The sequence below is a fragment of the Helicoverpa zea genome, chromosome 25 (genome assembly GCF_022581195.2).
Source record: "Helicoverpa zea isolate HzStark_Cry1AcR chromosome 25, ilHelZeax1.1, whole genome shotgun sequence".
Lineage (NCBI taxonomy): Eukaryota > Metazoa > Arthropoda > Insecta > Lepidoptera > Noctuidae > Helicoverpa > Helicoverpa zea.
Genome location: NC_061476.1, coordinates 2,962,602 through 2,979,385, shown reverse-complemented (window position 1 = coordinate 2,979,385; position 16,784 = coordinate 2,962,602). Strand labels below are relative to the sequence as shown.

At 40.3% G+C, this 16,784-nt stretch overlaps 1 protein-coding gene across 3 annotated transcripts in view; it reads left to right on the top strand.

The window, feature by feature from the left end:
* Nucleotides 1-16,784, top strand: part of LOC124642720 — a 36,461-nt gene that overhangs the window by 14,264 nt on the left and 5,413 nt on the right. For all 3 annotated transcript variants that reach the window (XM_047181325.1, XM_047181324.1, XM_047181326.1), the window contains exon 12: nucleotides 314-16,722. In XM_047181325.1, coding sequence (XP_047037281.1) covers nucleotides 314-16,722 — 16,409 coding nt within the window. The remainder of the gene's footprint in view (nucleotides 1-313; nucleotides 16,723-16,784) is intronic.

Below are 16,784 nucleotides of genomic sequence, written 5' to 3'. Positions count from 1 at the left end.
AGAAATTTCTCATATAAAATAGTCAGTATAAAATAAAATAGCTTTTTCTGTACCAGCGTCCCGTTTTACGCTTAAGTTCTTCATAACTACCCAACCGATTTTCATGCGGTTTTTTTTAATAGATAGAGTGATTAAAGAGGAATTATCCCGTGCGAAGCCGGAGCGGGTTGCTAGTTATTTATATGAAGGAACAACTGTCCGTACCCGAATAATTTATAGCCTATGTTATGTACTCACATTTCTAAAATTGGTCCAGTAGTTTTTGTTTTTTTTATCTAACAATTCTTAATTATGTGTTTTTTTTTGTCAACAGGCTATGAGCATCTAGTGGAATACCAAGAACCAGAGGAAATATGGCAAGACGCAGATGACCCCGAACGAACAGAAAGCGCCAAATCAGACGACGACACTGAATTCCCTATCAAAACTAAGAAATTAAATAGAAAGACCAGGAAACCACTATCTTCGGAAGATGACTCTGACCCCCTCAGCCTCGTGGCAGAAGCCAAGAGAGAAGAAAAGAAAAAGAAAGAACGTCCACACAGCAAAGAAAGAAGTAAAGAGCGTAAAAGATCTAAATCAAAACCGAAGCCGAAAGATCCTCTCGATATGGGAGAACACAGCACAGAGAAGAAGACAGAAAAAGAACCCAAAAAGAAAGAGAAACGAAGCAGGAAGAAGAAGGAGAAAGAGCCACCGAGTGTGGTTCAGACTTCTTCTCTGTCCAGTCTTATTGGTATGAAGATTACTAAGCATGCAGTCGGGGGAACTGACTGTACCAACACTGTTGCTAACACTCCTTCCGTCAGTGATAGTGATTATGACAGCCAACGGAAGTGCTCCGTCATTTCGGAAAACAACGAGACTGATGTCCTATTTGATGGCCTATTCTCTATGGACGAACTAAAGTCTCCAGAAAAGAGTCCAGGTAAAAATCCCCTCGTGAAATATATGGATAATCATAATGCTAACGGTAAAATCGCTGTTAGCATGCCGACTCAACCGCCAACTTATGACAACAGAATGGAAATTACAAAACCTACTGTGGTAAGCAGAACGAAATCGAGAGATAGTTCACCAAGCAACCCAACTTCCAGTTTGAGTCCAGCTAGTCAAACAGTTAAAGAGAGCCTAACTAAATTACTACACTACAGGAGACAGAAAACCCTTTTGGAGAATGAAAAGAGAATCAATTTGCAGCCAAATGTCGTACATTCATACAGTTATGTGCAAGGAGCTGAGAATCCTATTATAACGCCTCAAGTACCAAGTCCACAGCCATCTTCGCAAGTCAGCTCAGTCAATGTTCCAGAGAAACCTAAAGTCTTCATGAACCAAACACAGTCTGAACAGCTCGCGGAACTGAGAAATGAAGTAAATAGCTTGCTCAGTGCAAAAACTTTTGGTATTGCAAGACCGGTTATACAGTATAGTCCTAAGAGCAACAACAGTTTGACGAACAATGCCCAGACAAGTGGGGTTAGATTACCGAACCCTGGAGTCTCGCAGAAACCGCCGACTTATAAAATTCCTCAAAGTCCCGTCAGGTCTGCTACAAGTGCTGAGCCGAAGACCACTCCGTCACGCTCTCATGTTGCTCAAACCAGTAATAAACCGAAATCTGTTGACTCGCCAAGTCAGCAGAAGTTTCATATATTCCTTAAAGAGTTGCAAGAGTCTATCAACGCAGGGGCTGATGTAGACACCACTCGGAACGTTCCAGTGAAGAAAGAAGTGAAACCTATGAACAGGGTGACACCTATAATGCCGGCTAAACCTCAACCCAAGACATCTCCACAATGTGCCAAAACCCAAAAGAAGTCGGATAACTTTTTAAACACATTCTCGCGTCTCAGTTATTTACATAAAAATAAAATGGACACGAAAGCAAATGGAAAGAACGTTGTTGAAGCCCTAATAGAATATCAGAGCAAAACGCTGCAACACCCTCCTGACGAAGACGAGATTAATCGTATTATATCAGAACAAAAAGCTGCAAAAGCGAAATACCTGAGTTTAAAAAGCGATCCAGTACCGTCTACAGTAGACCGATCGCCATGTCCGCCCCCAAGGACCAAACCAAGTTTACTGAAAAATCAAGAGAAATCAAAGCCTGGTAATGCTGCAAAGCAAAATCCAATAATCGCCAACATACTTCAGTCGAACCCTAAACTTACAATTAAACCGGAACCAGTAACCAGAACTATGCCAGTAGAACGACCGCGGGATCCTCCGACACCTACAAGATGTTCGTCACTTACTGAGAGAGATCAACAGGACTTACTGCTCCTTCTACGACAACAGACTAAACTAAATAATCGTCCGGCGAAGGTCGAAAATGTTAAAGTTGAAAATATAAAGGAGAGGGTACAACCCCCACAAACGATTACCAATCACATACCTCCATTGAACTATTCTCTTCCTAGCACTAGTCAGTCGTCAAACAAAATCAACATGTTAGACGCTCCTAGCATTTCTTACACTAACATCAAACAAGTAACAAAACATAGTCCAAGTGTGAAACCATCCAATGCAAATAATATCGATTTGCGAATACCGCATACAAAACCTTTGAACATGGTCAAGACTGAACTTAATGGTACTAAGACCGTTGATCAGAAACCTCACAGTAACAGTGAAACTAAGACGACAAAGAACAAAACTGCTGTCAAATCTGGCGTGGATAAGCAGGGAACTGATTGGGAGAAAGTAATGGACGCCATTTTGTCTCATAAAACTCCAAGCAGAGGACCGAATGCCCTTGATATGGCTTTGAACAAAGAGGCCTATGATAAATCGCTATCAGAGAGTTTGCGAAAGCAAAGGATAGTGAAAGTGAATTCCTCTGGTGATGCACGAGCCTTTACAGAAGTGATATCTAGAGGCTCGTCAGATCCGGCATTGCATTCTGATCAACCGCAACGAACCCACACACCCATAATTCTGAGCCGTTCTAACACAGAAAGCGTTATCAAGACTAATAAAAATAAAACATATACGAAATCTTCACAAAAGGTTGTTCAGAAAAGTCTAATGAACAATAGTGTTCTTCATGCCAATCCAAACTTAACTAGACCGATTCAAACGGAAACAACAAAACGACATATTCAGACTGAGAAAAGACCAAGCCACTCAAAAGACCAAATTGATGTACTTAAGAAAATACCTAACAAACATCATGAGAAACAGTTTACTGCTTCGTATTATAAAGAAGAGGACCCATTTATTTCTGGTATTCCTAACTCTGATTACGATCTCCTTGAAGAATTAATGGATGATGATTTGCGACAAGAAATTGGGGAACTATCATCTGACGAAGATAGTTACAGAACACCCATGCAAGGACTGAAAGATAAAGCTTTCCCTATTAATAAGCATAATATAACTCCTGCGATGTTAGAGGAAAAGCTCATAAATCCTTCAGTAATTAACTCAACACCGGTGCATAAGAAACCAGCGCCAAAAGCACGATGTGATATTCCTAAGACTGCTTTTGATCATACAAAACTTCAACAATCGGAATCGGCCAATGTGAAGTCTGTTATAAAAAATCCTGTAGGTCTGAAAATAGGTGACATCCTACGCCAACAGCCTAAAACTGTTGTTACGATACCGAAAACGAACGAACCAAGCTTTAACATAAATCCAAATCAAACGCGTAATGTCGATCAGGCGAATACATTTGTGGCTGCTGTGCCGCAACAAGCTGCGGCAAAGAACGTCGTCATTGGAGTCATTGGATCAGATCTCGTGTACCAGCACTGCGCGGTTAAGAACCCGCCTCGTCAAGCTACTGCCCCGCAGAGTTCGTATGTGGCGTACAATAAGCAACCAAACGTGGCTGTATATCAGACGACGCAGTTCGCTGCACCGGTTGTGAAGCCACTGATCATAGGAAACGCTGTCACGGTGCCTGCACCTAATACACAAGTGAAGGCATCACCTTTGGTAACGCTCTCTAATAAACCTGAAATTACTGTCCAAACAGTGACCAAACACAGGGCCGATAGTGACAGAACAAATAAAGAAGAAATTAGAAAAGAATTTCAACATAAAACGACAAACAATGCCTCAAAGGACACTAAACCCGAGCCAAAGACTAATAAAGTTGAGACTGTAACCAGTGATACTCAGAAGGTGGAAAAGGAAAAAGTGGATATTAATTCTAATAAGAATGTTTGTGAAAGAAAGGTATTGTCTGAAGTACAAGAAAAACAAAAGTTAGCTTCAGCTGAGAAAACCGAACCGAAAATAACAAGAAGCCAATCAAAAATGTCTTTCGAACGAGATATGGTCAATGAAGTGTTAAAAGATCAAGAACGACTGCAAAAGAAACGATTGTCTATCATTAATCGGAATATCAGTCATCGAATCGATAAAACAGTTATACCATTAACGTATGCTCCGCTTGTCATTAAACCCATTGTATGTAAAACCCAAGAGAAACGACCGAAAATTAAAATTACTTCAGATGTCATTGTCAATAAAATTCCAAGCGTTAAACTAGAGTCTATGAACATCAAAGTTAGGAATGGAGAATCATTGGAAACTAACACAACTGAAAAACCAGATAAAACTGTCGGCAGCGAAAATTGCAAGGAGAATAAAGATAAAATTCCAGTTCGACGTATTCTATTACGATCATCGAATAAAGACCTTAATTTAAACACGGCAGTTGCTGAGAAAGTCAAGTCACTTCAGGTTCCAGTCAAGAAATTAAGAGTGAGACTAAAACCCACACCTAGAATAGTTTCAAGTACGACTACAGCAACTGTGAACAACACCGTCAGCTGCACCGGAGCGAATTTAAACAAAATAATCATAGTTAAAAAACGGTCACCAAAGAAGATAGTGAACAAAGCAATAAAGAAAACTGAGATCAAGAAGAAACCTATTAAAATTCAGCCTAAGAGAAATGCTAAAGTGACATCAACTGAGCTTAAAACTCAAGAAAAGTCTCAAGCGCTTGATCTACCAAGTGATATACCAGATCTAACAGATCTTGAGGAAGAAATATTAACTTGCAAAATACCCAAGTCTCTGAGCGGGCCTGTGCCGCCTTTGGAGGAAATTCCGAACGTTGAAGAAATTCTAGGAAACATTGATAATGATATCATGGATGATGCTAAAAGTGACTACTGTTCCAGTCCAAGCATTTTAGAAAAAGACGATTCTTTGAAACCACTATTATGTAATGAGGTTATTGATACTCCTGATAATGACGTGCCTCCTATTCCTCAAGAATACGGTAGTGAGAATAATGACAGTAATGGTTTAGTACTGAAAGCAAAGGAAGATGAGGTTCCGACAATAATTGAAACTATAAAGAAACCTTCCACTAGGAATGAAGCTCTCAAATCCTCTGATTTAGCTTCCAAGACGGTGAAATCTACGTCAAATAACGAAATAATGAATGAAATTGAGAGTTATATTAAGAAATTAGAAGACAGAATAAAGGACACCGCTGAAACCCAACGTTTAGATTTAGAGTGCAAAGAAATAATGTTTAGCACCGATGCCAGTCCGTTGATGCAATCTGAAAGATCTGCCTCACAGACACCTGAAATACCCGCGTCGCAATCGTCTGAAGTCAACGCGAACCAGCTTGAAAGATCAGCACCTCATGCTGGAAGCTTCACGTCGCAGCCTGTAATTAAGACTCCTGAAGCAGCACAAGCTACAGCGGTAAAGATAACTGAAACTAATGTAAGCCAAACAAATACTAAGATATCGAAAGAACCTGAGAACGATGACATTATTTGCCTCGATGAAGAGGATGATGAAGTTACTAAAGGCGCTGAAAACACAAACAACCCCAATCAGACGCAGAACAGAAGTTATACTAATTCCAATCAGAATAAGAGTCAAAACAGCAGCATAAACACTGACCTGCCTAAAGCTTACATGGATTCCATACAAATTGAAGACTTACCACATTTAAATAAGGGAGATCCGACGAAGAAGTGCGTGCGTATCAAACTACCCTGCGGAAAAGTATTCAAAGCTACTGTTCATGGGCAAATTCATGTAGACACTAACACATTGTTCAAGGACCCAGCATTACGCGCAGTTTTATTAAGCAATATCTCCAACAAAAAGCGATATACTCTAAACGTGAAACAAATGTCGACATCCAATAAGTCGAATCCAGATAAAATAGTAGAGTCTCGTATACAAGAAATACGATTGGCGGCGCCTAAACCAAAACTAGATAACGTCGTTGAAACTATCGATTTACTCAGCGATTCAGATGAAGATAGTCCAAAGGAGAAAATGAACATAGCACAACATTTAAACACTGAATTTGGTAAATATAAAGTGAATAATATGGAAAAGCAGCTTCTAGAAAAACATCAGAAGATACTCGACAAAAAGTGTGTTGTGAAATTGAAAAGAGAGAATTCAAACGCCTCATATAATGAACAATTTAAAGAAGTTCAAAATAAAGAATCAACACCTGACCACTTAGAATCAAGTCAAACGACAGTAAATGTTGAGGAATCTGGTTTGGTGAACTCACTTCCACCCGTCTCTCACATACCTGGTGATGTTGAACAGAATGAGCCTGCTGCTCAGACCAGTAAAGTCCCGGTTGAGCCTGTTACTACACCAAGCGAACCTATCATTCAGACTGATATTCAACCTGTCAGTGCGTCTGATAATTCTGTCCAGACTTGTGATGTACCCATGACCCAGACTAGTGATAAACCCATGATGCAATCAGTGATCCAGCCTGTCGTGCAATCAGAGATTCGACCTGTAATACAGTCTGTTATTCAACCTGTTAAACAGTCTGTGATTCAGTCTGTTGTCCAGTCTGAAATTGAACCGGTGAAACTTTCAGTTATTCAACCTGCTAAGCGTTCTCACATTCAACCTGTCGCACAGACTGTGATCCAACCAGTCATGCCACCTGTTGATGATTCTGAAATTCTACCTGCTATTGAGACTGCTAAGCCTGTGATTCAGCCAATTCAACCTGCTACTGCGACAGCTAAGCCTTTGAATCAGTCTGAGATTCAACCTGCAAACGAGGAAATGGTACCGCCTGCTCCATTACACATTTTGCCTGCTATTCCATCTGAGCGTCAATCTGATCGTCAATCTGATCTTCTGTTTAATGTAGAAGAAACAATTCTGCCGGATATCCAATCTATTCCTCAGACAGTAATTCTAAAAACTACTCAATCGGATGTGAAAAATATAATTCAATCAATAACCGAAGTACCAGAAACTATTAAACCAGTTTTACAACCTACAACAGCAGCACCTGAAGAAGTCATTGAAATTGATGATTCATCCAATGATGAAGATATGATCGTTCCAGATCTTAATAACAGAGATGAGAAAACCATAGTTGGACTGATGCCCGCGCAAACCATCGTTGAACCGTTTACAGTCACACACAGAATTACTGCACCTGAAACGCTTGTTGATTCGAACAAGCCAGTCGAAGAAAAGATTATAGAATTCAAGAATCTACTTTTCAAAGATCTTGGTATTGAAGATCTTGCTGAAAATTCATCACAGTCTGGAGACATGATACTTTCATTCTCAGGCGCTCCTCTAGCCGCAGAAAGCGATAATTCTGTTAGCAATGAATCTATGACAGCCCCTATATTACCAAAATGTTTCGTGAAGTTGACTAAGTGTGACGAACTAGTAAGGAAATACGAAAATTTGAAAATGCTGAAGAAATGCTTTATTAAATTAGTCAGGTGTGATGACATAGTTAAAAGCTTTACTGAACGGCCCATTGAAGTTACTGATGAACTTTCTGATGACGTTATAGATATGGAAGATCATGTACTTGAAGATGCTGCAATAGATGTGGTGCCGTTGTCGCGTTGCGGATCATTCTCAATTCTTGCCGATTACGAAGTGCTTGATGCTCTACAAGAAAATGAAAAATTGAGTTTCAATGACAGAAGTAGTTCCCCCGTAATGGCAGCATACGAGACTATTGCCTCATTGTGCAGTCAACCTGAAATGGCTAAACAAAACGAACAAATACCGCTAGACAAATTGACATGTCAGAGTGAATGGTTATTGACTAAACCTAATACCCATTTACAATATAAAAACAATCATATCAAAGATATTGAGAGATGTGCTCCGTATGCAGATTCTCAAGTATCTTCAAGTGAAACAAATCTATCTAAAGTAAAGCCTTTAACAACTTTAGTATTGAAGCTTTTCGAGGATCAATCAATTTTAGATAAAGTGACATCTACTAGATTAAATAAAACTAAACCCAAGAATGCAAATTCTCATAGGAGAAGGACTCTACTAAACCTGAAACGGAAGAGTCTTGACCCTATTGAAACAGAATGCAAAATATCAAAAACAACTCGTGACGTAAGCCAGGAACATAGTGAAAATGAATTGACGAGAAAACCAGTAGAAGCTGTAGTAAATTGTCATCAAGACACCGATGAAGTTGAGGTAATGCAAAAGGAATATGATTATAATAATGTTGAAATAAATATACAGGTGCAGGATAAGCATATTCTGGAAGTAACAAATTCTCAGGACAATTCACCACTATTCTGTAGATCCATCGAGGATGTACAGAATAACGCTGATGCAAACCATGATGATACCAATACAGATATAAGAATAGTTAACGCGAACCTCGACGTCAGCATAGCTGAAGCGGATTCTACGTTATCCTGTGTAGAAGACAAAACAGAGTCTCTCAGTTCTTCCATATTACATGAAGCGGATTCAACGCAAACTGAATTTTACATTGAAAATGATAAAACACATTTTGAAATTGATGCTGACGTACTACCAGAAGTGACCGAAATCACCGCAGAAAACATTAGTGGCGGTGACAACATAATATCTGAAGTAGAATATGAAGATGCGGAAGGTACAAAAGGCGCTACTAATCCTAATTTACTATCCGAAAGTATAGCTGAAAATTGTATAGAAGATCCTGAAGATATTCAAGAAGATAGTGACACAATAACACTGACAGAACAAAGTACATACAACAACACCTATGACGACTCAAATAATACAAAAGATTCAGATGCCAGTGAGGATATTCTAGTAACAACTGTAGTCACTGAACTAGATACAAGCCATCTGATAAGAATATGCAGCGACAACAAGGACATTGACAATGAAGCCATACTGGACGATGAAGGTAAGGTAGAAGAAAATAATTGTCTAGATATTGACATGAATCCGATGACAGACAACTCGATAATTGGTAATGATGACTGTTTAGACCAAGAAGTTACCGTAGGAAATATTTCTGGAGATATCGATACAAGTAATGAAGAGCCAGAATTGGTTATTGAAATTACGTGTAATAACATAGAAACATTGCTGAAAGAAACAAAGAGCATTATTGTTAATAATTGTATAAACACTAATAATGAGCGGCAAGAGTCCGAAGTGATAACTGAAAATATCATCAAAGACGCTGGCACAGAATTAGAAATTTCAGAACCAATAGAAACTTCAGATGAAACAAATATAAAATTGAAAGAGTCTGAACAAGATTACGAAACTACCACCGCTCATTCAAAAGAGCCAGAATTGCCAGTTGCACATATTCATGATGATGCTGTTAGACAAATGGTAGTCGAAGAAACTGAAATTGATCTGGAAAATACAGATATAGCTCTCGAAGTTAGCGCAGATGCTAATGCAGAATCGGATAACTCCATAATTATCCTAGAGAATAACAATGCAGACATCGATACACAATGCAAAAAGACTGAACTTATCCACCAAAATGTTTGTGAAGAAGATAACACCACACTTGAAACAACGGAGGCTGTTCAAGAAAACAATCTATCTGAAGCGTCAAATGCTGAACCTGTGATTGAAATAAACAAGGATATGATTTGTGAAGACGTTACACCCGTGTCCATGGATTCCGTCTCTGTAGAAGACGATACGACTATCACAGCGATAAATACGACGCAGGACAATATATGCGTGGAAGTTGATAAACAGCCAGAAGTAGTAGAAACAGCAATGCACAACCGCTGTGAAGATATCACGACAACATCAGAGCAAATAGACATAACTGCGAAGAATATGTCTGAAGACTGTGAAACAATAGTTGAAGGGGCAGAAATCAACCAGGAGAATTGTCTTGATGAAGTAGGACAAAATTCTGTAGAAACAGCTGATACTATGCTAGAGCAGATAGACACAATTCAAGTCATTGACGTCGATACAGAAACGGAAAACAACCATTCAACGCAGGAAAATATTTGCGAAGATGACATTAAACTGGAAGTTGCAGAATGTGAAATAGGAGAACCCATTACAGAGTCCGTTAGTTTAGACGAAAATTCTGTCATTCAACAAACCGACGATGATCAAGACAATACACGCAAACAACTTAATGCTATGCTTGTAGAAACAGAAGTAACGGACAAAAACAAAGATATAGAACTGGAAAAGCCAGAACTGAGTAACCAAAATACGTTCGATAGTCATATAATTGAAGAACAAATTAAATATATTTCTGTAAAATATAAAACACCAGAAATTACGAAAATAGATAAAGCAAACACTTACACAAATGAGGTGAGTAAACTGACAGAATTTATTCCGGAAAACACAGGTGTAGCAAACAGTGAATGTGTCGGTGAAGTAACCAGCCTCAAAGTTAGTGATTTTGATGTAGAAGTAATTTGTGAAGAACTCACGAGTGAAATTATTAAAAATGCTACAAATGAAATTCCATCAGTTAACAGCTATGAAGTGCAAAATGACAACAGTAACAAAGATTCTGAAGTTATGGACAATGTTTCTGGTTTTGATGTAGAAGTAATTTGTGAGGAAGTCAATGAAAATGTTAGCAACACCAATTTGAAACCCGAAGAAAGCAATTTAGCAGAGGAAGATATCTTAGAAACAGAAGAGGCAGTTAAAGTACTTAAAGAGAGTGCAAATAAGACTGATGACAATGTTATCTTGACACAGAGTGGAGAAAGTGAGATTGTACTTAACAACAGTATAGAATCATCAAATAGTGATTCTGCAGACATAGAGGAGGTTAAAATTTTTGTAGGAAAGACAGTTGATGATCTTGTTATGATAAACGAAAAACAATACATTGTAAAAGGCATCATTGACGTTGGAGATGACAAGGACCTCGCTGAATCAGTTTTTGGCGGTACTTCGAACGAAATAAACGAGTCAGTGATACAAAAACCAATTAAATATACAAATTTACAGATGTTCGAAAATAACACCCTTCATGGTGATGATTCCGGCCCGATACTAAGAGTTATCGAGTACGAAGATGAAAAGATGGAAAAATGCTATCTGTTTCCAGTTAATTCTGTTTTATCAAACTTATGTGACAGCGACGATGATGAAACCTCGTCTCCTGCAGAAAATATAATAGTAACACAACAGCTAGATGAAGTTGATCAAATAGAAGAAATAGATGTTAAACTTAATATGCCAAAGAGAACATATTCAAAGAAATTCACAAACCGAATAGATTTTGACAAGAAAAACAGAAAGAACTTGAAACGGAAGGTTGACATGACAGACGTAAAGGTCTACGAGAAGAAGTATAGAAAAGGCAAAAATATTGATTATCCTAAAATAACAATCGCTACAATGGGAGACTCGTCTTATAGCAAAGAATTTAAGCGGTTGCTTGATTACTGTAGTTCTGTAACATTTTCATATTCGCGGCCATTCCATAAAGAATACATAGACGTGCATCACATATTAAAATCTTGGCCCATACAAGGCATATGCCATGTTCCACGAATGAAAACTGAAAACGAGAATACGTTATTCAGAGACACAGAAACTGTAGTTAGTATTTATGATCCAAGTAAGCAGACATTGGCTGATGAAATTAGCACCGCGAATAGCGAAGAATCGGACTATGTATGTTGCGACATAAATGAAACCAATTTCAATATGGGTTTTGGTGAGGGGTCCGGCAGAGTCATACAAAATTTGGAGGACGGATGTGGTACAAAATTTTCGGCTGCGACTCTGTCGGACGTAAAACAAACTCAGCCGCTTTTACTGTCCGAAAATTATGGTAACTGTAAACGTGTGCATAGTCAAATTAACTCGACATATAAACATGAACTTGATTTCATTCAACGCAATATGAGATGCATTCAAATGAGAGAGAAAGTAAGATCATTTTTTAAGAAGACGATGACTGAATTAACTTATGATTGGATGAAAGAGCAAGAAAAAGGTGATTATTCTGATGGTTTGTTTGATTCAGAGTTTCCATATGGACTTACCGATCCGGACTTTATGCAGCCAGCGCCATTTTATGCCACTGTCCAGGTTGTGCAAGTCGGTCAATTGCCAGTGAGTGCGGCGGCACAGAACCCAGTGACTTGTGATCCGAGAGTAACTCAAGTTTCTAACGTAAGTCCATCTCAATGTTCGGCTGAAAACAGCCCCAGCGACGACCCGCAGTCAGTAATAAAAACTGAATATACGGAACTAACAACTGCTGATTTAAGTATGCCTTTAGCTCAAGAGTACGTGCAGCACATACAGTCCATGCCAGTACCGACTCATGAAGCCATGAACTATCCCATGGGCAGTAATTACACTGTCGATGTGGATATAAAACCAGAAATCAAAATAGAAATGGAAGAAGCGCCTGAAATCAAAGAGGAGGTAAACGACAATTATGAAAATAGTGACTATCCACCACTGTTCGAAAAGAATATGATGAACAACGTTGATTATTCTTACGAAAGTAACCACTCTCATATAACACCACTAGAACCGAATCCTAATACGACATTGCTCTATAATTACATGGACAAGCAACCTGAGACATATCCACACTTGAAACACCAGCAACAACAGGACGAACATTTGCAAATGCAGCAACAGTTGCAACAACAACAACAACAGGAACAATATCAGCAACAACAGAAAATATTACAACAACAACTTGAACAAGAGCAACAGTTGCAGCAGCAGCAACAGGAATATCAACAGCAGCAAATAGAAATGCAGCAAATGCAAATGGAACAAGAACAACTTAAATTGCAGCAGATGCAACAGCAACAGCTGAAGCAGCAGCAAGAAGAGGAGCTAAAACATCAACAACATCTGCAAGAGCTGAAGCAACAAGAAGAATTGAAACATCAGCAGCATCTCTTGGAGCTCAAACAGCAACAGGAACTTAAGCAACAACAACAGCAGCAGCAACTACAAGAGCTCAAACAGCAACAGCAGCAACAAAAACAACAAGAGTTGAAACAGCAGCAACAAAAGCAAAAAGAACTGAAACAGCAGAAACAACAAGAACTAAAACAACAGCAGCAGCAACAAAAACAAGAGCTTAAACAGCAACAACAACAAAAGCAACAGGAGTTGAAACAACAGCAGCTGGCGCAACAACAGAAACTTAAGCAACAGAAACAACAACAGCAAGAACTAAAACAGCAACAACTAAAGCATCAGAAGCAACAGCAACAGGAGCTGCAGCAGAAACAAATGCAACAGCAACAACAGGAGTTGCAACAAAAACAACAGATGCAACAGCAACAAGAATTACAGCAAAAACAACAAATGCAACAACAGCAGCAGCAACAACAACAAGAACAACATCTGCAGCAACAGAATGGTTCGCAAGATAAGACAGATCAAATAGCCCACGCAATGAATGCGGCAGGCATCTCCTCAGGCACAGATACCATATCAGGTAATAGAGCTCAAGCTCTAGTAAATATGCTATCTCAAAAACTCAGACAAGGTACCGTTACTTCTGGCCAGGCATCTACAAACAATTTTCAAAAGACCACATCAATTAATGCTATGGCATTACAGCAGGCCTTAGCGCAAATACTACCACCGCCTCTGAATCAAACCAATGGATCAGAAAACAATCAACAAACGACCAACACGCAAGTAACACCACAGGTTTTACATATAGTTCAAGGAAAAAGCGCTTCAGGCAACCATCAACAAATTACTTTAGTCGATAATACTCAACAATCCGTAATAAATGCACCAAATGCAACTCCAGTGTTGCATATTGTGCAGAATAAAACTGTACCTCCTGGGCCTACTTCAAATGGAACGCCGGCATCCCAAACTAACTCCTTCAGCGGACTATCCCTAGTAGATGGAATACAACAAGGAAATCAACTCCTCCACATAGTGAATGCAGGGAATCAGAAAAATGCAAATACAGGACAGCTCTTGAAAAGAGTCAATCTTTTGACGAACCTTACAAATGTTCAAGGAGGTAACGAGCAAAAAATGGTGCAGTTTGTCTGCAAATCAGCTGATGGAAAACCTATACAGCTGAATGGACCACATCAACGAAGCATGGTGTTAAGACTGCAGCCTGTTGAGACCCCTAATCTTCAACCCACTCAGTCAAAGCACATGGAGTCACAAGAAATGAGTCCAACACATAACGCAAACAGCAAAGATTCAGAAATTAAATCGCGGTCAGTGTACGAAGAAAATTACGCGAAATTCATACAGAGCTCTTCACCTAAAACAAATGTGCCTGAAAAAGGCACTAGCTTGCCTAAGTTTAACCAAGCATTTGGCAAGCAAGTCTATCAAGATGGCGGACAGAAGAGTGAAATCAGCAATGGTAACGCTATGTCTCCCGGCAGTGAAAACCCAGAATGTCAAGCCAATGATAACGCCATGAACTTGGATCATATAACACAGATTGGAAGTCCACCACTGCTTTTGAGAAAAACATCAACTTCACAAGCACAGCCGAACTTAGTACAACAAATAAAGCAGACAATATCTCCTATGAATATTCATGGTGGGGTCATATACACTCGTCAAATACCTGTAAACCTTCCTAGTGGGCAGACCATCAACTTGATAACTGTTCCTAGTTCGGACCTTATTGATGAATCAAATAATAAACAACAAGGAGAGATGGGAGAGCCGTCAATAATAAAGATTGTGCCTCAAACTCAAGCTAACTCTAACTCTGAACCCTCTGAAGAAAATAATTCACATATGCCAGCAAATGATAATGCACATACTCCGCAGCCGCAACCACAGCCTGTGTTAACGCAAATGAGGATTAAATTGCCCATGTTGAGTAAAGCTCCACAAATGGTGTCCGGAGGAAGACTTGTAAGGCCATCATTCTTCCAAATACAGCGGAATGTCATCTCTGGTACAAATCAGCCTGTGTACCAGCAACTGGTGCTAACAGCAGCACCTCAAGCTGGGCAGCAGACTATAAGGCTACCTGCACAAGCTCAAACGACCAGCAGACCGGTGAAAGCCACTCCTAGTGAAAGTCAGTCCTCAACCGAGTCTATGAGTTCCTCAACATTGGAACAACTGAGAGAGTTCGATTTAGTATTGGAGCAAGTTAAGGAGAGAAGCACGGTACAACCGACTACTAAATCGAAGAGTAAAAAAGCTTCGAAAGCTTCTACGGAGACAGCTTCGACCAGCTCAGCTGGAGCGGAGTCGTCACGTTCGCAACCAGCCCCACACAAACAACATCAAGTATTGTACTCGATCGGTAACACACAACCTTTAAACGTTGCTTATGTTAACAGAAAAGCTTCGGGATCAACGTCCACTCCCACCACCTTCGTACGATCTCCAGACTCTTCAGGCATTGCTGACTCGTCACCTTCGTCATCATCTCATAGTCAAATCCCACACACTGTCACCAGCGAACCGTCAACATCTGATGCGCCAGCTACATCGAAATCCAAATCTGGCTCAAAGTCTAAATCTAGACCAAAAGCTTCGTCGAATCCTCCCAACACATTAAAACTAAATACAACACCTCCGAAGCCATCTACTCAGAAACCAGCAGAAGATGAACAAACAACTCAACGGATTCTATACATCTTAGCTGAATATAAAGAGCAGGTTGAAAATTCTCCGGACAAAGACAAACCGGCACCGCGTCGTAGAACTAACCCACCTTCGAATCCAGGGTCTTCGAAACGCAAGAAGAGTTCCAGCTACCGTCGAGGGCGGGACATGAGTCCTATAGATGACTCATGTAGAACGATGGGCTCTGAAGACAGCAGTTGTGGCACTTCACAGGGCGACTGCAACGATAGCTGTGTTGACAGTCATTCACCACAAGATAGCCCTCGTAAAGTAGTCCGCAAGCTTACCTTCGAACAGGAAGCCCCGCCCACACCGCAACCAAGGCCGCAGCCGCAACGAAACGTCATCGTAGCTGACGGTCAAACCATCACTGTGGCTCGAGGTACGGCTGGCAAACCGTCCACTGCTGTCCTTATGCCTGCTAACTACATATTGCCAGTATCCATGATAAAAGGAGGCCAGCAGATCGCTATTGTGACTAACAGAGGCCCCAAGCTGTTGACAGTTGGCGGTGGCGAGGGCGGAGCTACCAACGCTTTGTTGTTGCAACGACTAATAGGCCCAGCTGGATTAAAACCAGTGCTGACTCGGCCAGGGGTTCGGCATGTCCGCTTACCAACTGCGGCGCTGCATAATCTTCAAGCGTTCAACCTGGCGACTGCAACAACAGTGCAACCACCAGACAGCACTGCTTCGCCGGCCCCCGCCCCCACTCCTCCCGAGTTAGTGGAGACTAGAGCCAACAGTTCGCCGTGGAGGGACCGCGAGGCGCAGGAAGTGAAGCCTGAGCGAGGATCCAGTCCCGAGGGGGAGCCCTGGCATCTTCCGGCAACAGCAGACCCGCACGACTACAGCTACGAGGAGGTCGTCCGCACCGACAACATGGACCGAACCGTACTTGTAAGTATACCCTCTTTACTTATATTGGAACTATTATCTCTTAATATATGTATAATATCCGT